The sequence below is a fragment of the Thamnophis sirtalis genome, unplaced genomic scaffold (genome assembly GCF_051295495.1).
Source record: "Thamnophis sirtalis isolate CommonGarterSnake01/CBP01778 unplaced genomic scaffold, rThaSir2_p1.2 scaffold_8, whole genome shotgun sequence".
In the NCBI taxonomy this organism is placed as follows: domain Eukaryota; kingdom Metazoa; phylum Chordata; class Lepidosauria; order Squamata; family Natricidae; genus Thamnophis; species Thamnophis sirtalis.
In genome coordinates this window covers 43,864,252-43,889,224 of record NW_028261388.1, presented here as the reverse complement: position 1 = coordinate 43,889,224, position 24,973 = coordinate 43,864,252, and the positions used below count along the sequence as shown (strand labels likewise).

General features: G+C 41.0%; 1 protein-coding gene across 12 annotated transcripts in view; it reads left to right on the top strand.

Moving 5' to 3' along the window:
• ROBO2 (roundabout guidance receptor 2) overlaps positions 1 to 24,973 on the top strand; it is a 688,225-nt gene that overhangs the window by 650,732 nt on the left and 12,520 nt on the right. For 8 of the 12 annotated variants that reach the window (XM_087721517.1, XM_087721514.1, XM_087721515.1 and 5 more), the window contains 5 exons: positions 4,207 to 4,482; positions 4,813 to 4,938; positions 6,543 to 6,699; positions 10,835 to 11,092; positions 19,593 to 19,804. In XM_087721517.1, coding sequence (XP_087577643.1) covers positions 4,207 to 4,482; positions 4,813 to 4,938; positions 6,543 to 6,699; positions 10,835 to 11,092; positions 19,593 to 19,804 — 1,029 coding nt within the window. The remainder of the gene's footprint in view (positions 1 to 4,206; positions 4,483 to 4,812; positions 4,939 to 6,542; positions 6,700 to 10,834; positions 11,093 to 19,592; positions 19,805 to 24,973) is intronic. The other 4 variants (XM_087721522.1, XM_087721525.1, XM_087721524.1 and 1 more) reach the window with 1 other exon arrangement.

The window sequence follows — 24,973 nt, the reverse complement described above, 5'->3', positions numbered from 1 at the left end:
GAGAGCCTCCCGGTTCAGGTAGGGCCGCAACTGGCGCACCAGGCGAACCTGGGCAAATGCCCCCTTGGTCACAGCCGACAGATGGTGATCAAAGGTCAGCTGTGGATCCAGGAGGACTCCCAAGTTGCGAACCCTGTCTGAGGGGTATAATATTTGGTAACATCTGTTCTGGTCCTTGAAAAGTGCAAACATATCCTTCCTCATTCTTCTCAGATTTAAATATTCCCAGTTCATTCAGTCATTCTTTATAGTCCCCTGATCATTCTTTTCTTTGAACCTATACCCGTGATGGTGAACCTATGGCACACAGAGCCATTTTTCCTGGCACATGGAGCCATCACCAGTTGCTCTTCTGGGTTTGGGTGCAGCAGCCAGACAGTCTTCATGCGCATTGGCATGCCAGAAAGCAGAAAGAGAAGTCATCCGGTGTACATGTGTACTCCAGGAAAATGATCTTTTTGTTTCCAGGGTGCACATGTGTGTTGGCCATTTGGTGATCTGGTTCCTCGCATGCATGCACACGTAAAAACCAGCAACAGGAAGAACAACGGCTGCAAGTGCCAAAAGACATGGAGAGGGGCCATCACTTCTTAGCAAAGGAGAGTTGTGGTCGGGATGTCACTCCCTCCCCGCCCGAGCGGGCTTCTTGCTTGGTCCCAGGCTACCACCCCATGGCTCATCTGCGGTCCGAAGTGCCTGGCTGGCTCTGGCACCCCAGAAAAGCAGCGACAGCCACAAGGGGAAGAGCAGGAGCGGCTGGCCGGCCACTGCAGCCACTCCCACACCAGCCAGAATCAGCACTGTGACAGCCGCCGGGGGTGAGGGAGCAGCAGCGGCAAGGACAGGCAAGGCTTTCCCTCCCTCCCCACCAGAGCGGGCTACTTGCACAACTCCAGCCCACCGCAGTGACATGCATCCACGGTCTGTATTGCCTGGCTGGATCGGGTGCCCCAGAAAAGCAGTGGCAGTGGCAGCCACAGGAGGAAGGGCAGGAGCGACTGGGCAGACACCGCAATTGCTCCCTTGTCAGCGAGCCAGGCCCTCAGCAGCGTCTTTATGCAGGTAGCTTGCCTCCCTGCCAGCAGCTCATCCAGTGTCCTGGCTGGAAGCAGCAGCATAACAGTCGCCGTTACCAGGTTACCAGTGGTGGTGGCGAGAACGAGTGGCCGCCATCCCTTCGTCCCTTCCCCAGCAGCAGCTTTGCACTGCTGCTTCCAGCCGGGATGCTAGCGGAGGAGCTGCTGGTGGGGAGGTGAGGGCCTGGCAGAATATATCCCAGCTGAAAGCGGCAGCGCTCTGGATTGCGGAGTCTCATCAGAGTCACGGGCTGAAGCTGTGCAAGAAGCCTGCTGGGGGGAGGAAGGGAAGCCTGGGCCCACCTGTCCTTGCCATCACCACTTTTTTGCCCCCGGTACCGGGATGCCACTGAGGGCCTGGCATAATATATCCCGGCTGGAAGCAGCAGCAAAACAGCCGTCGCTACTCTCATTCTCTTTGAGAGACACCTTGCTTGCCGCGGCATGAGACGAGCATTGCCAAGGAAAAATCAGCTGGAGGGGGAGAAGAAAACAAATTTCTGGTAGGGATGCTTTCTCCCTCTCCCCCTGATTTCTCCCTGCCAATGCTTGCCTCGTGCAGCAACAAGTTCTCTCTCTCTCTCTCTGTGTGTGTATGTGTGTGTAAGGGGGGATGGATGTGACCAGTCAGCTGGGAGGCTGGCAAAGAAGCCTTGGTTTCCCCAGCTGATCGGTCCCATCCATCCTCTGTTACATACACACACAAACACACACACCACGGTTGCCCTGGTGTGAGGCGAGCGCTGCCATGGAGGAATCAGCGGAAGGGGGAGAAGAAAACAAACTTCTGCTAGGGACAGTGGGGGCTTCCAGAGAGAAATAGGGAGGAGAGGGAGAAGGCCATCATTAGCAGAAGCTCGGCTTTCTCCTTCTCCCCCTGATTTCTCCCTGGCAGATACTGGCCGGTGCTCACTTCCCTTAATGCTCATTGCCGCTTGCTGCCTTGCTGCTTTCCCGGCCAGCCGGCCAGCTAAGCAGGGCAGGCAGGGCCTGGGCTGCAGCCAGTAGGGAGGGGGTGGTAATGCTCCGTCCTGCAGGGGTGGCAATGGTGAACAGTAAGGGAAGCAAGTGCCAGCCAGCATTCTTGCCTCCTTCCTCCGAGAGCCATGGCAGTGGGGAAACCAAGACTTCTTTGCCAGCCTCCCAGCTGATTGGTCCCATCCAGTGTCCCTTAGACATATAAACACACATACACACACACACACGGACCACTTGCTGCCATGCTAGGTGAGTGCTGCCAGGGAGAAATCAGGGGGAGAGGGAGAAGGCATCCCTAGCAGAAGTTTGTTTTCTTCTCCCCCTCTCACTGATTTCTCTTCGGCAATGCTCACCTCACGCCGCGGCAAGCAAGCTGGCTCTCAAAGAGAATGAAACGGATGCAGTGCTCTTCCAACAGCCGAGACAGGAAAAGGAGCCTGGCCCTCAGCTTTTGGAAGAAGTGCCGCGCCGGCTTCATTCTCTTTGGGAACTGCCTTGCAAAATGGGGAATTTTCTGACATTTTTCAACTGGAGCCAGCCCAATGCCCTGTGCACATGGGCTGCCCAGGAGCCCCGAGGCTCACAACCACCATCTCCTGAAGCAAAAATGGCCTCTTCCAGCCTTCCAGACGCCCTCCAGTACCTGGAAATGGTTTCAGGAAAGCCTCCGAAGGCTGGAGAGAGCAAAAAACAGCCCCAATGGGCCACAATCCATTTCTGACTTCCAGAGGGCCTCTGGGGGGGCATTTTTGCCCTCCCCAGTCTTCAGGAAAGCCTCTGTAGCCTGGGGAGAGGTGCATGTGCATGCATGGGGGGTTCGTATGCGCATTTGGGTGGGGAATTGAGTGGGCACGCAGGGGGGTGCAGTAGTGTGTGTGCACACAATTCTGGCATGCCATAAAAAAAGGTTTGCCATTACTGACCTATACAATTCATCTATTTGTCTGTGAGTGGTTCTCAGAAGTGGAAGGTGTGCTCAAGGTGGTCCCTCTCTAGCAGAATAAAGAATTAGCTTTTAAACTTCATTGAGTCTGCAGAGTCTGTGATATAAAAATTCTACAAATGAATATTATTATTTTAATTTGGACACTTGATTTCTGATTCATTATTTCTATATTTATCTTTTGGCTGGCCTATGAAAATCATAATTCATATTTAATTTAAATATTCAGATTAATAATTAATAGTTGCTCTTCTATTATACTGTTTTTCAAAAATGCTGTTGTCAAACTGTATACAAGTCATGGTATTTCAGGGTATTTCATTTCTTTTCCTAAGCATATAATTTTCACAAATTGGTCTTAACTATGCTATTCACTTTTCCATGTGAGAATTTGATTTATGCCATTTATTGAAATAAAAATAAACAAAAAGACTTTGAACTGCATTAGGGTAAACATTAATATTGTGGTAATTATTTTGAATAAATAATATTTTTCCACTTAATTTTATAATAATGAAGGTTTTGTCTTTCACTTAGTGGATTAAAATAATTTTGATGAATAATCAAATCAGTTTATCTTCTACTATTAAATTTAAAGTAACTATGTGTTAGCATATTTCAAGTTTCAATCAGATGAAGGAAAAAGGAAAACATTCCAAAATAATTTATTTTTTTATTTTGCCTTCTTAAAATTATTCAGATAATTTAAAACAAATACATTAAAATAGTATTGACCAAGACTCTTTCAAAAGAATAACTGAAGATATCTCTGTATTCATTTAGTAGTTTGTTCAGTGCTCGCAAGACGGAAACAGAGGAGGAGGAGAAATACAAGGAGATTGTTTCTTCTGTGATTTTTATCTTATCCCTTGAGCACGACAGTGTCATTGCCACTGACATAAAATGAACAATTGGAAATAGTGTTCAGGACAGAAATATTCCAAGCTTCATTTTCACAGCTGAAGATATGGAGGAAATATGGCTTTTAAGCAGTGAGATGTGAAGGACAAGTGCAAAGTTTGTCAAAGATGCTGATAGAAAAGCATAGGCTGTATATCATTTTCCCTTCACTGGCTCATAGAAACTGTCTCAGCTGAAAAGCAAATGTGCAGCATGATATATTTATTTTTCATATTAAAACCTTGATAGCTTAGTATTTTTTTCTTTCTAATTCTGGTTTTTCCTTCCATTTCTCTGTTTGCATCACAGATGTGTTACCTCCAATGCCAGGGGATAAAACTGCCACAATGCTTTCTGATGGAGCCATTTATAGCAGCATTGACTTCAGTACCAAAACTAGTTACAATAGTTCCAGCCAAATAACACAAGCTACTCCGTATGCCACAACACAAATACTGCATTCCAACAGCATCCATGAATTGGCAGTTGATTTACCAGATCCTCAGTGGAAAAGTTCAATTCAGCAGAAAAGTGACTTAATGGGATTTGGTTACTCTCTTCCAGATCAGGGCAAAGGCAACAATGGTGATTCTTGTTCTTAATTTTCTTTTATAAATATGTTCTCTGCATGGGAAGAAAATTATGGTTTGCCCTCTTCTGTTCCCACTTCCTTTAATGTATCTTGCATGTATTCTATAACTTTACAAATACAACTAATTGGATTATGCTATTTCAGTTTCTTTCATCTTTTGCCGGTTTCGTATATCTGCACTGCATCCTGCTATCTATATGATACACTAGGTTAAATATTTAATAGATCTTACTTATAAACTGATGAAGAGCTAACTGCATGTTGTGCATGTGCTATAAACTAATCACAAGAAGGTACTATGACCTTTGCCCTTCAACCCTTAGCTTTGCTTTACATCCCTGACTACCGATTGGCTGAGGGATTGTCTAATAGAATGCCACACAACCAGTCACAAGATTTCAGCACCACCAGCTCTCACAACAGTTCAGAAAGGAGTGACAGCCTCTCAGGTTGGTTTCAATGCAATTTTCATAAGAAGGAAAAAAATATTTTTAATTCAGTTTTATAAACCTAAAAGACTCAAGATATATGATCAATTACTGGGTATAACTCTTGTGTTAACATACCTGAACGAATCATATATAATATATATGTTATTTTTTTGAAAAATATACTTTATTTGCTCAATTTAAGAAGCTATTTTAGAGAACATATAAATTATTTAAAAATTTGTTTCCTATATATCTGAGCATGAATGGAAATTTTATTTCATAAAATTCTCACCTTTCTGGAGCAGTACTTCCTTTCTATAAATTAATCACTTTACAACTTTTGATTTTCTCTAAGGATATTTATGAGGGTTTCTTAAATTGTATATACTATTATTGGACACATAATCTCATACACCATCACAATCTCTCTGAGGTCCAGTATATCAATAAATTCAGTAGTAGAAATATATTGGAATTGAAAGATAAGCATTTAAAATATATAGAGCTATATCCAAACATAAAGCAAAGGTTGTATGCTGGATATTGTAGTGTAATTATTGTATATGCCATCAAGATGGGTCACAGTACATAAACCACAGTATAAAATCCCATTGCAATATAACAAATTATATTATGCATGCCATTTAAAAAAAAACCCAAATTTAAAAAATGTGTGAAGTTATTTTTAGTACTTCTATTGTCTTGTCAGTTTCTATTTTTATTATTCTTTACTTATTCCTCTTTATGTGCATTTTCTGTTAGTCCTATATTACCTTTTTCCATTCAGAATTCTTCTGTGTAATTGCCTAATTCTGTTTGAAGTTTCATTCTTCTTTGGCATATAGCACGTTATGTCCAAATATAGTAGGATCATTAGCTATGACTAAGTTTGAATTTCCATAAAATGTGACAACTCATCATGGATATGTGTGTACATTCTCAGCTATTTTTTTTCCATTCCTCATTGTTCATTTCTCCATGTATAATCTTTTTTTTTCATAATTAGGAGGGAGGCTATGGAAGTGAATAGATTTAAATTATTACACATACGTTATTTTTTCCATTTTTAGCTAAATGCTGCAAAGCTATTCCAGCAATAAACTGCTTACAGAGGTTTTTTAGAGTTTAACACCTACACTTGGCTTTGTGTCTGAAAATAAGCCAAATGAATCATATTTAGGGTTGTGTTCTTAATAACTGAGAAACAGTATTATAAATACTCTGTTTTGAAGCACTTTGTTCTGGTGTTTTATTTTTCCTAACACATATTGCATGAAAATTTAAAACAGACAAAATAAATCTATAAATACAATTTTGACACAAGATCATTTTAACTTTTATTCAACATGATTCATTGTGATTAAGTTATATAGAGTTTGTTAAATGAAAAGAAGTAATGCTTGACAATTATACATGCACTTTTCACACAAACTACTCTATTATTATTTCTAACTTATGTCAGCTATAACATCTTGCTGTTGATAATAGTAAAATAAAAATAGGAAAAAAAGTTCTTTTCAGGCTTTCACTCTTTTTTACATATGCCATCTGGAATCAAAACTCTGTAAATAGAAATATGTAAATAATTAGCTTCATATTTTTGTAATGCTTCTTGATTTCAGGTGGGAAAGGAGGAAAGAAAAAGAAAAACAAAAATACTCCCAAGACTCAGAAAAATAATGGGTCTACCTGGGCCAGTGTTCCTCTCCCACCTCCTCCAATACATCCACTTCCAGGAACAGAGTTAGAACACTATGGGATGGATCCACAAGAACAAGGGTAATGTATTTTCCTTTTAACAATTTTGAATCCAATATCTGACAGCTAAAGTTGTCAAATATTGTCAGGTGGAACAGCCATTTATTGTGAAGTTTGAAGAGAGAACGTAAGCATAAGACTGTTCATATATATTTATTACAATAGTGTTTTAATCCATCTGGCTGAGTAATCCTTGCTCCATACACTTCCATTCGAAATGCACATTTTTATCTCTCTACTGAAAGTTTAAGAGAACATTTAATTTCAAATGATCTTCCATAGATAAGGATGTTTCTGTTATATCTAATTGCTACTGGTAATGTCATGTCATTTCCAGTATGGTTTCTTTATTTTCCAGACTCTGTTTCTCAAAGAAATATAGTGCTTAATAATTCACATCAATAGTATGAACCTCACAGATCTAAGAGGGTATCTAAGAGATCTAGTTGAGTTCTCCAGGTAGTCATACTTAATTTGTAAATCATTGGGTTCCCATACTTTATAATACTTTATTTATAAATACTCTAAGCCCTTTATATATTATAGCTTAGAGATGGAAATTCCACTCACAATGTTTCTTGTATTAATAATAAATGTGAACTAGTGGTTGAGATGCTATCCTAGAAACCAGGAGACTGAATTGTAGCCCTGCCTTAAGAATGATAGCTGATTGGGTGACTTTGGGTACTCTGTCTCTGCCCATCTCACCTCACAAGATTTTTGTCGGGGGGGGGGGAGGAAGAGGAAGGAGTGGTATATACATTTGCTGCCTTGAATTACTTATAACAAGTAATAAAGTCAGAATTTAAAAATCTAATAAATAAATTTAAAAAATTACCACCCACTAGAATCTATGCACATGTTCATAATATTTTTTAAAAAAAACCCAGTATCACCCATTACCATTGAATTCATAGACTTCTTTTCACTGACTGTGTTTAAGTGAAAGCTAGACTGTGCCTTTTGCAGATGTCGAACCAGGATGACATTCAAAGGTTTAAATTGGGGTGTCAAAGGCAGATCATCATGGTGGCGCCACGTGACGTATTGGAACTTTTCCCCCCTTCGCTAAACTGGGGGTGGGGATGGCTAGGATGTGACACATCCAGCCCACAGACCGGGAGTTTGACAGCCCTGGTCTAAATGGACTTTTTCAATTCTACAAATATATGAAATGTATTATGCTGAATTTATTGTGATATTTATTGGAATGATTTAATATGGCCTTGTATACAGTACACATTCTTTCATTTAATTCTTCAGCACACATTTTCATAGCTGAAATTCTTACTTAAAATTTGTTTTAATCAAAGAATCCTTGGTTAATAATGGAACCTAGATCGAAACAATAGAAAACTAGGAGAAAAAGAACTGGAATTTCCCCAAAATGTTTCCCTTAATTGTGTTGGTGCATTGTATAGATAGTTTTTGTCCTACAACCATTCATTCAGGGATCATTCAAAGTTTACAACAGTGCTGAATAAATAATAGTTATGACCAGTCCTCAGCATTTTGTCTGTGCCAGAACTTGTAATCACATGATTGCAATATGGGCAGTTGCAACCAGATTATACCTGATCAATTGCACTGCCTTACAATCATGTGTCACCATTTGCTATCTTCCTTGCAAGCTTTACCAGAAAATCAATAAAGTTAGCAGGGAAAGTTACAAGCCATTAGGGTAAGTTACCCCATCTATGTGCCCTTCCCCAATCCATCTGCATTCAACCCATGCCAAGCCCTTGAGCCCAGTGGTGAAATTCAGTTTTTCCCCTACTGGTTCTGTGGGCATGGCTTGAGTGAGTCATGTGACTGAGTGGGCATGGCCAACTTTTTGTCACTCACTGCAACCCACCAAGCCATCAGCACAGATTTGACCAAAAAGTTCAGCCAGCCAAGTCTTCTATTGTTCAACATGGCTGCTTCTCTCCTCCTTCTCATGTTTGCTTGGTGTGTATGAGCCCGAGAAGGAGGAGAGAAGCAGCCACTTTGAATGTTGCAGCAGAAAGAGGTCGAACTTTTCTCCCTCCCTTCACAGCACAGCTGCTCAGAAGGCAGCCACTGGCCGCAGTCTGTTCCTTTATAGTTCCGCCTCCCTCCCAGGATCATACCTTAAAGATTGCAGCCAGCGGCTGCTTTCTGAACAAAACCACTGCGACACCATCCCTTCAGTTGCTGCCATTGTCCTGGCCAGGTCTGGCCATGAGTGGCGCTGGCAAACAATGGGGTGTGCATGCGCAGCCAGAACAGGGCAGCACCCATGCACCCCATTGCCTGCTGGTTCTGCTTGTGGCCAGACCCGCTAGAAGAACGGCAGCAGCTGGAAGGACATGTCACAGCGGATTTGCTTAGAAGGCAGCCATAAACGAATGGCGGTGGCTGAAGGCATCTTGGCATGAAAGGCAGTCAAGCCTCACTGTGCCCCCCCCCAGGTGCGAAGGTAGGTGAGTGAGGTGAACGGGTGGAGGTTCCGGAACAAGGCCAGAGCCAGGGAATGGCGCATTCCCTGACCTGATCAAGGCGGGTGACTGCTCCAGGGCCTTGGGGAATGGCACATCCCTGGGCAACCCAAAGCAAAGGGAGAGTGGGTGGCATTATCTTTGATGGACTGAGCAGACAAGGCGACTGGCGAGATGATTAGCTGGGCCATGTGGCAAAGGCAACATATATAGGATGGGGATGGGTGAGCGGGGTGAATGGCTGGAAGGGGCGAATGGCCGGAAGGGGAAAGTGGTGAACAGCCACAAGGGGCAAGCAAGAAGCCAGAAGGGGTGAGCAGCAACCGGGCAGGTGTGGGCAAGGTTGGCGGCAAGCAGCCAGAAGAGGCAAGCAAGTGGCCAGAATGGGTGAGCGGCAACTGGGCGGGCATGGGCAGGGCCAATCAGGGATGGTTTTTACCAGTTGCGTGAACCGATTCAAATATCCTTCCCTACCGGTTCGCCCAAACCAGTCCGAACCAGTTGAATTTCACCCCTGTTGAGCCCTTCTTCCTCAAGCCTCAACACATCTCCCTTGTACTATCACATATCCTGCACGAGCCTTGCCACATTTCCCTCATATCCCCATGTATGCTCATGCACCTTCACACACTCTCCTAGGCCTTGCCACATTTCCCTCACCTGTTGTGCACCTCCATTCATCCTTGTGTTTCCTCCCTGTACCTTCCTCAAATCCTTGTACATCATAATGCACCCTCTCCAACTATAATGCAACCCTGCACACCATCACTACACCATTTTGGCTCCTTGCATACACACACACACCTTCCCTGAGCCTTGTTGCATATCTCTTGAACTTTTGTGCATCTCCTTGTACCCCCTACTGCCTGGCAGCAGTCACGTATCAGTCTGCAGGCAAGCTTGCAGACAGCATAAAATTGCAATTTCCCTTTCAGCTTTCTCACTGACTTGGTTGTGGGAAGCTAGCAGGAACTTGCTCATCTATCAACATGGAATTCAGTTAACAATGGCAACTAGAACTGGAGGGATTGCTGTCTCTAAGTAATGCAGTTGCAGTTTATGATCACATCGCTTAGCTTAGCTACAGAAATTGCAATCTCAATTGCCATTGTAAGTCAAGAACTAAATATTTAACATTAATTGTCTATAAATAATACTAGCAAAACACACAATTGCATTTGTCCCATAGTTTGCACAATGATTTGTTTGCTTGACATTGCTGATCATATCAGTCAAAGGAAGGGTATTTTAAAAACACTAGTAAGAGCTTTTTATTGTTGATTAGAACACTGTCAGAAGTCAGAATAATATTTTTGAAAAGGGAGAAAAGATATAATCTTAATTTTTCTGAAATAAACAAGTGACATGTTTATTCTAATTCTACAACTGTATGCTAATACTTCACTTAGTAAATACCCTTTAGCTTATTTATTTTAGTAGGTTTATATCTTACCTTTTTCCTGCAGGAATTCAATGCAGTATACATTTATTCCCCCTGTGTGACACTTCCAGTGTTAGCCTCATAACAGACCGGTGTTGTAGTCTCAAAATTTAGAAAGTCACCCTGTGAATTTCATGGTTGAGCAGAGTTTTAAGTCAGAGTGTTCTTAGCAACAATGATGAATATCTACCAGCTTTATTACATAATTGTTAAAACTTTAAGACTCAAATGTGAACCAAAATTATTTATTTTGTAGGTACAACAGTGATGATTGGTGCCCACCTTTACCAGTCCAGACTTATTTGCATCAGGGAATGGAGGATGAACTTGAAGAAGATGACAGAGTTCCTACACCTCCTGTCCGAGGAGTGGCTTCTTCCCCTGCAATTTCTTTTGGACAACAGTCTACTGCAACATTAACTCCTTCTCCCAGAGAAGAAATGCAACCTATGCTTCAAGCCCATCTTGATGAGCTGACCAGGGCATATCAGTTTGATATAGCAAAGCAAGCATGGTAAATGTGACCATCATAAAAATTCACCTGCATATGGTTAACAGATAGATATATAATAAATAAAGAATTTGTTAGATTAATTATCTAATGGATAGATGCAGATTATTTCCTCTTGACATAATCATGACATAAATGGCTTTATCACTCAAACTACTAACTAATAAATATGTTTCTTGAATTATATGACCATTTGTTCCATATATATGTCAGTGACGTGCAGTCACTAGAAGCAGGGGAGGCGGGGCCTCACCAGTCTCATGAGGAAAAGGAATATTATTTTAAAATAATTAAAAAGGCCAAGGTAGTTGCTCCCAGACTCTAAGTCACAGTGACTCTGAGTCTGCTTAGTGCAGTTAGTAGGAGGAGGCTAGAGAACATTTTTTCATTTTTTTTTTATTATTATTATTATTTTTAAAGCCATGCCGCCTCGGTGCGCCATAGAGCGAAACATGTCCTGGTTTGTGGCCGGGTGGCATGCACTTTAAAGTGCAAGCATGCCACCCGGCCACAAACCAGGACATGTTTTGCTGAATGGCAGCCGAGCCCTGCCAGCACTCTAAAGTGACGGCATGCCTTTAAAGTGCCGGCTTGCCTTCTGTGCCGGCCCGGAAGGCAAGCCGGCACTTTAGACCTTGGCTGACATTCAGCGAAACATGTTTCGCTGAATGGCAGCCAAGCCCTGCCAGCACTCTAAAGTGCCGGCATGCCTTCCGGGCTGGCTGGTCATTCAGCGCTTGCACCCAGCACTCACACACCCACCAGACGGCACCGGGGAGGAGAGGAACTGTGCGGGTCCTGCCGCTAACAGTACGGGCGAGGGTTGGCCGGCTGGGGGTGGGGGTGGCTGCTGCTGAGGCCTCCAGCCTTGCAATCCTGGGTGGGAAAGGCGAAGGTTCGCTCTGGAGCTGCGGAAGACCGTTGCACCGGGAGGCCTCCACCCCGGGGATCCCCGCTGCCCCCATTCGGATTACCCCCGAATCCAAAGGAGCCTGGGCGCAGGGGTGCAGGCCAGGGAAGACGGGGTTTGGGGGCGCGGAGGAGGAAGGGGCAATCTCCCCCTCCATTCGTCTGTCCCGCTGCAGAGCTCCTCCCGGGGGAGGGGGAGGCGGCGAGTGTGCTGATCCCCGTTTGCAAGACCAGCCCTCTGCCTTCTTATCCCGTTGGGAAGAGGGGGTGGGAGACAAGAAGGGGGCAGGCTGGCCTCGCTGCTTGCATTTTCCCTATTCCTCCCCTCCCAATATAAGTGCAGAGAAAGAGCCAGGCTTCAGAAAGGAAAGGATATTTTTAATAATTTTCTTTGTCTGAATATGATTTCCCATTGAGGAAAAGGGGAGTTTTAATTCCCCACCAGTAAAAAAAAGTTTAGTCTTTGAAGGGCCCTTGTGTGACATCTTCCTCTGTGTGTGTGTGTTTGTGTGTGTGTGTGTGACATCAGTGCCTCACCAGCCATAAACCTCACTGCACGTCACTGATATATGTACTCTGTGTGTGTGTGTGTGTCTGTGTGTGTGTGTGTGTGTGTGAACTGTATATATGTATATACTGTATATATATACTTCTTATATGAGGACTAGTGAATTGTGGAAAAAAGGTTACGGATAAGTAAGTAGTGATTAACGAAGTAGTTCTTTAATTTTGCTTTTATGCTTGAACTGCTAGTTTAAATATTCCATTCCAAAGCTACATTATATCAGGTACAAACTATAACTCTATCTGTAGGAATGATTAAGGAAAATTTGTGGGACTCTTGAAAATCTATATGGGATAGTATTATCCTAGATTGAAAGTTTTAAAATATATGCATCCGAGGTATTTTTTTTTCCAGTTAATTGTACTGTACCTGGTTGCATCCAGTTCAAAATTGACCTGAATGATCATGACAAGCTGAGTATATGGTCCTGGTATATAATGCTATAATAGGATACAAAACTGAGAAAAAAGTATTTATAGTGTAAGTGGCCTGAATTACAAGATGTACCATACAGTTGCCCCAAGTTTGTTTTAAAACATTCTATAATGTCAGACTGAAGTTTTTCTAGGATTTTACTTTCCAGCTTATAGGTAGTAGTAACTATATTTGAAAGCTAACACCTATGTAGTTTGTATTATTAGTTTCAGCCAACAAACTGATTATGAATGCTTTGATTTCCAAACTACAAAATTTGAACATGAATTACTACAAAGAGGTTGTGACCCCTATGCATCCTTTCACAAGTAGTCATCTCATCTAGTGATTATGATTTTCAAGTGAATAAAACTTAAATCTTTTCATTTAGTCATTCTAGACCTGTAACTTAGGTTAAAAAAACAACTGCCATTCAAATACTTTTGTTTAAATTCTCAATTGCAACCTACAGTTTTATAAATTCATAAATAAAATATACATCATTACAATAATAATTAGTACAATAATAATTATTATATTAATGTAAATATGTCATGTTACTTTTTCTTGTGAAAAGGTGGGAATTCTCCTATAATAGCTCAAGTTTTACTCACTGGTTCTATCTTTACAATACTTCAACAGAGAATTGCTGGAAGGGCTACAGTACTCTATTGAAGTGAAACCCAGTGATGGGACATTCTCTCATGCAGTATTCATAAAGAAAATGCTATGCACAAGATAGAATGGATGACTGGATTAGAATGGGAGGGAAAATATAATCGAATTTCCTTTCAATTAATATTTTCATGTGGCAGAATTGTCTGTCCTTCAAAAAAATAACAGACTTCTCTTAAAGTACAAGGCTTTTTCAAGCAGAAATAATATGGGTATATTAATCTTTGCACTTTTTGTGTAGCCACCCTGAATCAGTGAGAATGGTGACTATAGAAGGAAATGTTTTTAAAATACATTGCATTTTTTTACTTCAAATATAGGGGGTAGAATTACTATGTGGAACTTTATACTGTTTCATTTGCTATCAATTTGTCTTTTTCTATATTCTCCTCCTATTACAAGTGCCAAATGCAAACATTTAGGTTTTTTTAAAAAAACAATCTAGGTCATATCCCAGAGACTATAGTTAGTTCTATGGTGGTTAGAAGTATTTTTAAATGCTTAAAAAACCCTGTGAATATATAGCTTATCCTGCAAGAACAAGCTGACTCTCTTGTTCCTTATCATCTGAAAACCTCTGGAATTTGGAAGAATTGGTGCATCCATAGAGACTATATGAAAAGCACGGGTTAAGGGGTCAATCAATTAGTTTCTATACTGCTTCTATGACCTTGGAGAAGCAGTGATAAATGCTAAAATCCTTTCATTTCTTGGCAGACACTTTCTTAAAATAGAGATTCTCTGGGTCTCATGTAATTATGGTCCTGCAAAAAGGACTGTCAGGAAAACAAGCTCGGACAATTGTAGGGATTCTTCCTTTACTTTACTTTCCTTCCCTTAATTAAATATGTTCGTGTTTCACGTAAAGTTTCTAGAGAGATACTTAGTAGCAATTTAAGAATCAGTTTAAGTTTAGATTTTTAAAAATATTGCTTAAATAAAAATCAGAAGGTTAGGGTTAGGGTTAGTAAACATGAGCGTGGTCACTGAAATTAAAGATATGTAGAGCTCGCTATAATGGGTTGACAACATTCTAGCATTTCCTAAGAATTTGTTTTAACTAGAATACTCTCATACAGCCTTTCTCCAGAGTTTTAGAAGCTGAAATACTGAACCTTTTCCTATATTATCAAATTGACATGTTATGGAATTAAAATAAAATGTTCCTAGGTGCACTGGTATGTTTTATCACAGTACAGTAACCTTTACATGCAACTGTTTGAAATATTACATTGTGTGCTGGCAAGTTGCCTCCAAACCCAGCTGTCCTACTGTCTGGCACTAATCTTACAATATATACAGATTTCTCTCACATTCTTTAAAATGGAGGGAGTAATTAAACCCCATTATCCATCTGCAATTAATTCCCTGAAATTGATTCTTCAAGTAGTTATCTTAAATGCATGATATCCATCCTCATCCCTTCTCAGAAGAATTTCCTATTATTTCCCAAGTGAACAGAAACAGAAATACCTCCATAGGAGTACATGAAGAGAAGGTGCAGAAAGGATTGAAAAGAGGGGGGGGGGACGAGTCCTGATATTTATTATCAGATGAGATATTGATATGTTATGTTATGTTGTTATGTTACATTGCACTATGTTACGTGACATTGGGGCTGGAAAGTGCAGTTTTTAGAGTGTTACTTTTGATGAGGAAACCAAGGTTCAAATCCTGGTACCTATCTTACCAGTAGAGTCCTTGGGCAACAACATGCTAATGTTTCATCTGCCTATCTCAAATATGAGAGTGACACAAACAAGGAGTATTATGGCAGCTCAGATATTGCCCCAATTAACAAGGTTTGCATAAGATTTGGGGGAACCACACCACTCTGATGTTAGGTGTGTTACTGGAACAAACCATGCATAGACAAAATAATCTGGAATTGCTACTATAACAATAGATTTAATGAAAGGAGATATAAGAAATGTGTGAGTGAATTATAGATGGTCAGAAGACCTGCATCCCCACTAAATGAGATGCTTCAGAACAATGAAGAAAAAGCTGGTGCCACAATTAGAGATAGATCAACTACATATTATTCTGAACTCAACAATACCTGGAAGAAAACTGGGTTGAGTTTTTTTTGTAGCAACAACTGAAAATAGAATGTCACTGCAACCTGCTCCTTTACAGAGCATAGCAGCTGTTTGTTCCTTTTTGGCTTGTAGATTGTTTCTTTTGTATGTATGTAGATATTGTGTATGTCTATGTGCTTATTGATGGCTAATTTGTCAGCGTACCAAGTCTCCAGAAATTCCCTAGTGCTTTTGGACTTGGCTTGGTCTAAGATAGTCATAGTTTCCTAGTTGAACCTATGGTTAAATCTGTCCATATGTTGTGAAATTATAGAGTTTTCATCATGTTTTTTGTCTGCTAGTTGGTGTTCATGGATGTGTTCTGCCAATCTTCTGTCTTTTTGTTCTACATGTGGCAGCTGTAGTCATTATACTCTATGTTATAGATGACTCCTGAGACTGCTGGGGTTTTTTTGTTGTGGTTTGTTTACTTAGGATGTTTTGAAGGACTTTAGTTGGCTTGTATGCTATGCTGATTCCATGTGGTTGTATACTGTGTTGGTAGTTGCTGATATCTTCTTTATTTCTGCTATTCTTTATGTGTGACAGTATTATGCTTTTTATAGCTTTTGTTGGTTTTGCTATATTGGTTGAGTGGTCAGGCACTTTTTGCAGCAACCCTGAACAGCAGAAAAAGGAAACAGAAAATCTATACAAATCTGCCCCCAAAATAGATATCCACACAATTTTATCAAAAGAGCTTGATATTTCCAAAGAAGGGTGCATGGGTTAGTGCCAGAACTACATCTTTAACTAGAAGATCCTGGTGCTTGATTTTGTTTTATTTCTATTCCAAACAATGTTGCTTATTATTAACTGTGTTAGGGTCAAGATTTTGTCCTGAAATATGAACTCTTAAAGAACTTGGAACTACCAGACCTCCTTCTCTGTTAGAAACCTGAGGAATTATACATGCTCTGATGTCTAGCAATTGTTCATAAACAGGCTGTTCTCTTGATTTCCAGTACAGTGTATGTATGCATGCATCTTCAAGTCAGTGATGTCTCCTGGTGACTGCCAGAACAACTTCCTGCAGTTTTCTTAACAAGATTTCAAAAGTGCCATTGCCTTCTCCCTAAAGCTAACAGAAAGTGTCCAGCCCACCATCACCCAGTTGGCTTTGTGTCAACAAACCAAGATTAGAATTAATGATCTTCGGTTTATAGGTACCAGTGGAACATATATCTCTTCATCCACTCATTCCTTGTACAAAATTTCTTTTTTGCACTGCCCTTTTTTATGATACTTCTTCACAAATTTGTATTGCAACCATTATGAGTCATTTGATGCAGTGGAAGACCAATCAATCAAACAATCAGAATAGAGCTGGAAGGGATTTTGGAGGTCTTTTAGTCCAACCCCCTGCCCAAGCAGGAGACTCAATATCATTTCAGATAGGCTGACTAGCCCACACAAGGTTTTCATAAGCCAATAACTAGATGAAGAAAAAAAATCCCTTACAACGATTTTCAGGAATTGGTGAGTTTGCTATTCTTATTGGGGACTAGTAAATATTTGGTTGATCTTTGTCTCAGAAGATTAAATTAGACTCTCCAGTTCTGACTCAAAATATATTAGAATTGACTTTTTACTGTGGTTTTGAAACTATTAATTGCCTTTCTTATTTTCTGTAAGACAATAGTCCATGCAACTTTCAATTATTAACTATTTTAATATTTTATCTTAATGTTGCTTCTGTTTTTAATTTTATTACATATTAATACACCTTTGGAAATACAAACTGAATATTAATGTAAACTGAAAAAGTGAATAGAAATTCGATAAAAAATAAATATCACACAACTTATATATCCATAATTTTACTGAGGTAAAATTAATATTAAATAAATTAAAAGGCTCTGTTGTCACGTTCTGGTGTTCACGTTGCATACAACTAGATATTCAGTTTGTTTGGTGAAAAACTTTTATCTCTATCTAAGAAACTACTTGATAACTAGCACTAAATGACAATGATACAAAGGTAATCAAATCCAAGTCAGTTCTAACCAGGTTAACACCATCACCCATATATATATACCATTACCCCACCCAGCTCCACCCACAACTCCACCCAGATGATACCCACCCACCATCACCAATCAGTGTCAATCATAGCCTCTTTCCTGGTTAGCCGCATCCGAGCAAAAGAGTTACATCAGAGTAGGCAGTTGCACCCGAGTAGAAGAGCCACATGCAGCTACAGGCTCAATTGACATCAGAAAGGCAACATCAATGTGGCAGCGTTAGTGGCGTGTAAAAATGGCTGAGTGGGCATGGTGATGGACAGGTTCCCCCTGGATGGCAGCCTGAGGGCTGACATGCTGCCCCCTACCAGTGGAGAGGATTCCGGAAGACAAAAAGTGCTATTAGCAGTATCCTCTATAGGTTTATCAGGGTATTGACGATGGAACTGGGTGATCAGGCATGGTTCGCGCACCGCAGATGACCTCACCCATGGCGCGTCTGTAAATGGGTATCCCTTCCAAACTACTAAATACTGTAAAGTCCCATGACAACGACGGGAATCTACTATCTGTTCAATTTCATAATGGTGTTCACCATCAACCTGCACCGAAGATGGTGGTGTTGGAAGATTACACAGCCCAGTGGTGGTCACCGGTTTGAGTAAACTGCTGTGAAACACCGGGTGGGTTTTCCCCAACATGGGAGGCAGCTTTAATTCTACCATGACCGGATTAATTACTCTGATGATTGGGAATGGACCTATGAACTTGAGACCCAGCTTATGGCAGGGCACTTTAAGGGTTAGGGTTAGTGCAGCATTAGTTTTCTCTGCTGTGCCATTGGTAGCCGGATGGAATGCAGAACTCAAACCCTAAGAGGACCCCACCCTCTTCAGGAAACTGCACCAAAATTGAGCAGTAAACTGTATCCCACGATCTAAAATTACACGTTTAGGTACACCATGCAAACGGTAAATATGTACTAGGAATAGTTTGGCCATTTTTTTAGCTGACGGAAGCCCTGGACAGGCAATGAAATAAGCCTGTTTTGAGAACAAATCAACTACTCTCCAGATAACAGTATCCCCCCTACTCTCCGGCAGCTCTGCAATGAAATCCATTGCTATATCTTCCCAGGGCTGAGTGGGTTATTTGTTGTAACAAGCCAGGTGGCTTCCGTGACAAAGCGTCTGCCATAAAATTTCACCCACCAGGAATATATATGAGATCTGACTTTTCTGTCACATTCCGGCATTCATGTTGCATACAGAGTTATATTATTATTGAGTTAAAAATGACTGCATCATTTTCAGAAGTAGCCATAAAATACTGTTTTATCATGATATCTATATAAACATAACTAAGAATGCTATTATGTAAACATTTTGTTTTAGCTATCTTTTGAGCTCTAATAGCAACGGGGGGAAATGCTTATATAAGTAGCTTGACTTTTATATCCCCACAAGTGCATCAAACATATATTTAAGAGATTTACTATTTACTTTAACAGGGATTTATCCAGAGCATTAATGGTTTGAATAAAACCATTATTTTTATTCTCTTGGATATACTACATTCAAATTAATATACATTGTATTACAATGATGATAATTGGCTGATAATGATAATTAGGAAATAGACATGCAAGAAAAAATAAGTTTTAGAGTGCCTACAAATCCTGTGTTATTTTTCTCCTTAAATATAGACTCATTCTGCATTACCATTAAAACATATTTCCAACTGATTGCAGTCAACATTAAGGAACATGCATAAATTACACAAATGGACATAAATGCCAATATAAAAGATTAAAGTTTGGCTAGATAATGGTCTCAGCTTTTTAAATAAATTGGGAAGTACAGTGCTTAATATATATATTTTCCTCTTTGTTCTAGGCACAATCAAATCAATATTCAGCCACCCCAGACCCCAGCTCCCCCATTAGGATATGTCTCTGGAACATTAATATCAGATTTTGAAGCAGACATTCCAGAGGATGAAGATGAGGATGATATTGAAGAAGAGGCTGTAGAAATCACAAGGCCATTACGAGACCTAGAGCATACTTCAGGCTGCAGCATGGACAATCTTGACAGCTCTTTGACAGGTAGGAAAAGAACACTGATAAGCCCTATTTGTGAATGCAGAAAAAAATGTTATAAATAACAAACTGCAAGTTACAAAATAAAAAATAAGCAAAAATAATCCAAGGTAACTCAATCTGAATTGATAATAAAATTACTATGGTAGAAATGGACAACAATCAATTTAGATATGAATTTCACAACCTTAGAAGGGTTCAGACCTAGAGCAGCCATTTGTGCCTTCAGAAGCCCAAGTATGCATAGTCCACATATGTGATTAAAGTTACTTTATGTATTTAAGTTATTTAATGTTTGCAACAGAGGTGGGTTCCTACCGCTTCGGCCGAATAGGTAGTAACTTGGCGTGGGTCGCTGGAACCGTCAGTGACCCAGTCCTGCCATGCCCCCGAACTGGTTCTCTGGTCACTTGCCCCACCCACCCACCCCACTCAGTCACTCCTCACCTCCCTGGTGGCTTCCCTGCCTAAGCCACACTGATGGGTTTAAAAAAGAACCTATTGTGTAGGTGTGGCCTGTTTTGTGGGAGTGGCTCGGTGGTCATGTGTCTAGGTGGGTGTGGCTTGGTGGGCATGGCCAACTTGGAAAATGTGGTGAAACTCACTTAACAATGCTCTTGCTTAGCAAACAAAATTTTGGGCTCAATTGTGATCATAAGTTCTCTTTCTTTCTTTCCTTTCTTCCTTCCATCCTTCCTTCCTTCTGTCTCTCTCTCCCTCTTTCTTTTTCTTTATTTTTTTCTTTCTTTCTTCCTTTCTTTCTCTTTCCTTCTTTCTCTCTTTCTTTCTTTCTCTTTCTATCTTTGTCTCTCTCTCTTTTTTCCACTCTCCCTCCATTCCTTCCTTCCTCCCTTCCTTTGTTTGTATCTCCCCCACTTTCTTCCTTCCTTCCTTTCTTTTTTCTTTCTCTCTTACTTTCTCTCTCTCCTCCTTCTCACACACACATGCCTTCCAATTATATTCATATGTATGTATGTATGTATGTATGTATGTATGTGTGTGTGTGTGTATGTATATATATATTCTATGAACTAAAACCGGTGCCCAATAAATCCTATGATCACGGCATTCTGTGTCCTACAAGCCAATTCACAGAGCTCCCAATTCAGCCTCTTACGCTCTGGGGGTTAACCAAATATGGTTAGTTGTCCTGTTATCTCTTAGCCTTGGTTCCTGCCTTTTTAGCAGAGCGCACTAATTTCAAACAACTTTTTTCCTTTTGTTGAAGCCTGATTTCTCTGCTGCCTGGCGGTTGACCTGATGGGTGTCTGAAGGTGTTGGGCACGCTACGAAAGGCATGCACATCATACACAGAGAGAGAGAGAGAGAGACATAGACACACACCACGCTTGCCGTAGTGCAAGGCGGATATGTAAAGGGGACTGGATCAGCTGGAAGGCTGGCAAAAAAGAAGCCTCAGTTTCTCCGCTGCCGTGGCTCCAAGAAGTGTTGTAGGAAATGACAAGAAACAAAAGCCAGCTCTTTAGAGAAGGAAAAGTTTATTTGCGCAGGTTCAAAGCAAAGAATAAATGACCTGAACCCCAAGTGAAATTCAGGAACTTCTTTATATAGGTTATCACTTCCAGCCCGAGCCATCTGTTAGTTTTGGAAACACCCCTCAAGATTTGCCCTTGAGTTACAGAAAGTATGTCTAGAGGATGTCATAATACATGGGTCAGCCAACGGACATGAATAGCTCGTATTTTGAGGAACTAACAATATATGTCCACTAAACAACTTAACGGCCAAGCAAGCAGATGTGCGAAAATAGATTCTTCGCTTCAGCATATTTCATGTGCAGACTTCCTTTCTCACTGATTAATAACTCGTGTCTAACCACAAATGTCCTAAAAGCAAACCTTGCAATTTCTATATGAACAGTTAAAGCTTGATTTCATGAAACCCTAGTTTGGTTCAGGCTTGAGGCCTACTTCGGTTCAGCCTGCCACCTTAGAAGGAGGTGGGGGTGCTGCCTAGTGCTCTCTTCATTTACCGCTTGCCCATGAGGCCCGCTGGCTGCAGCCCTGCCTGGCTGGGTGGCTGGCCGGGAAAGCAGCAATGTGCGGTGTGTGTGTATGTGTGTGTGTGTGTATGACAGCTGCCTCGTTTCCAATGAAGGGGGTCGGGAATCCATGCAATTTCCTCCCTCTGCATAGATTCCCTACCCCCTTCATTGGAAATGAGGCAGCTGTCAAAGAGAAGAGAGCAGTGTGTGCCACGTGGGCTTGTCCAACAGCCGAAGAAGGAACAGGAGGCAAAGATTCAGCTGTTGGACAAGCCCACATGGCATGCGCTGCTCTCTTTTCTTTGACAGCCACCTTGTTTACAATGAAGGGGATGGGGAATCCATGTGATTTCCTCCCTCTGCATGGATTTCCCACCCCCTTCATTGGAAACGAAGTGGCTGTCAAAGAGAAAGGAATGCGTGCCACATGGGCTTTTCCCAATCCTCCGATCCAGCAAAGGAAGTGGGTGGGAAGTGGGTGGGAGGGGCAACTGGGTGGGTGAGTGAGCAGTAACTTGGTGGGTGGGGGGAGTGAGCGGGGGAGGTCAGAAGAACAGGTATGGGGACGCACGCTAAATTTCATCAACCAGTATGCCCATATCAGTCCATACCGGCTGAAACCCACCACTGCTAAGCTGCCACGTGGTGCCTGCCCTGTGCCCTAACTGAGCTGCCTCCTTCTCCTGCCTACATTAAGTCTCGCTACACCCCCACCATGCTTGCTGCACTCCTCCCCATCCCCACTGGGCTCACAACCTTACCTTCCCGTGCCCCTTCCAGGATCCCCAAGAGCCCCATTTTGGCTCCCAGCAGGCTTCAGGCAGGTCTGCTAGGCCCAAAATAGAATGTGTAGGGTACCTAGCTAGCCTCCCTGCAGCCCCCTAGGAGCAAAAACGGGAGAAAGAAAACCTCACCATTTGGGGATCCCCGAGTGCATGGAGCAGAAGTCTGCAAACTTGGCAACTTTAAGACTGGTGGATTTCAACTCCCAGAATTAGCTCTGTTGGCTGGAGAATTCTGGGAGTTGAAGTCCCTAAGTCTTAAAGTTGCCAAGTTTGAAGACCTCTGCTAGCTACTATCCTTAGGCTCAGGCTAAGCTAATCAGTAGTGGATCTCTAAGAATGCCAGATGATCAATGGGCATGTTCTGTTTCAAAATGTCTGGCTTTTCTTCCTCCTATCAAAGACCTTTTGGGATTCTTCACATGAAGGGAGGGAGGGAGGGAGGGAAGAGAGAAAGAGGGAAGGGAAAGTGAATGAGGTATGAATGCATGGGTGGATAGAGGGAGGGAGGGAGAGAAAAAGGAGAGGAAAGAAGGACCACAAACCTTACACTAGACGCAGCTTCAGAGGATGCTTTGAAACAGCACAACAATCTAGGGCTGGAAAGGACCTCAGAGGTCATCTAGTCCAACACCCTGTTTCAGCAGGAGACCTTATATCATCTTGGTTATTTTGGTGCCTTTAACACATACAAGAAATTCCCAGAAATCCCCAGGCATTGCCAACCTCTCCCCTCTAGTAAAACAAACAAACAAACCCTACAGCAAAAACTTCATGCAGTATTAAAAAGAATAGAAAAGGGGCCTGCTGTGTGTTGTTTAATGGACTGCTAAATTGGCAAAATGGATGGCTCAATTGGCCATGCCCACCCAGTCACATGGCCACCAAGCCACGTCCCACCCAGTCACATGACTGCCAAGCCATGCCCATAAAATAAGCCACGCCCACAGAACCAGTAGTAAAAAAATTGAAACCCACCACTGGTTTGCAACCACACTGCTTTCCCCTGCTTTCTTACTGTACCTCTATGCTAAGTGCTTTGCCTCAATTTTCTTAGAACTTTTGGCATATTTCTCCATATACCCCAAGTTAGCAATAGACCATATACCAAAACATATTTAATGACTGCTTTTTAATTCTATCACCATCTTGTATATGTAATTGATCTTCATATTTATAATGTAAGTTCTAGAGTTTAGAACAAAGAACATTATATATGCTAACCCTAACCCTAAATCGTAGGCCAACAACATTGTTAGTGCCTACTTAGCCTGACATGTGGAACAACATTTCTAAATTAAAATATCCATTTGAGTGGTAAATGCATATTTAGGTACTTCTTTCCAGAACTCTTTTATGAAACCAAGTGCATCAAAAATGTATGGGTCTGTCAGTTATTATGGATAAAGAAGAGATTTTTCATTTGTAATGAAAAATAAATTGAAACCAGTTAACCTAATGTATTTCTTTTTGGAATTTCAGTCTTCTCCATCTGTATCACACTTTATTTTTTCCTATTGCTGAAAATCACAAAAACTTCTCAGATTTATTCACGCTGTTAGCATGCACTTAGAACATTAAGTAGTTGTTCAAATGTTGCAGAGCAGTAAAGTAATAGGATAAAATGGCATCTTCCTGTGCTTCCATTACAGTTTTAAGCACTAAAATTAATTTATTATCAGTCATCAATTCATTTAAATGCTAGTTAATGCTAAATTCCCCCTTGCAGATGCACCTGTATTCCTACATCCATTAGGCTTGAGTATAATTCAGTTTTATAATATGATCTGTTAATTACCGCTTCATTTTTTAATGAGATAAAAAAAATATCATTTAGGTCCCTTGTTTTAGAGCACAGTTATGAGCAATGAGCATCTTGTTTCTACCAATTACATAGAACTTTATAGAAAATAAATGTACAAAATAACAATTAAATTGTATTATTTATCTAAACATTTCAATATTATGATTCTAATAAATTTAAAGAAAATAATTATGATATCACAGTTACTTGTCAGGGACACAAAAATGAGCTATCAGTAACACAAATATTGCATTACTAAGTTTATTCGATAATTTATTTATTTATTTAAATGATTTATATGGTCACCCAATCTGCAAATGACAACTTTGGGTGGTTAACCTAGGATTAAAAACATAGAACAAAAGAACCAACAAAGAAAAACGGGAAAGTAGCACATAACCCAGGTCGAGTCACGGTGGTAATAAAACAAACAAATGTTTTCAAAGCCTTATAAAAAGTGAAGCAAGATCAGAGTTGTCCATACCTTGGAATGTAAGCTGTTCTAAATGATTTTACACAGAACCGGGAAGATGGTTTTTGCACAATATTCATGAAACATTGCCTAAGCAAAAGAGGATGGAAGT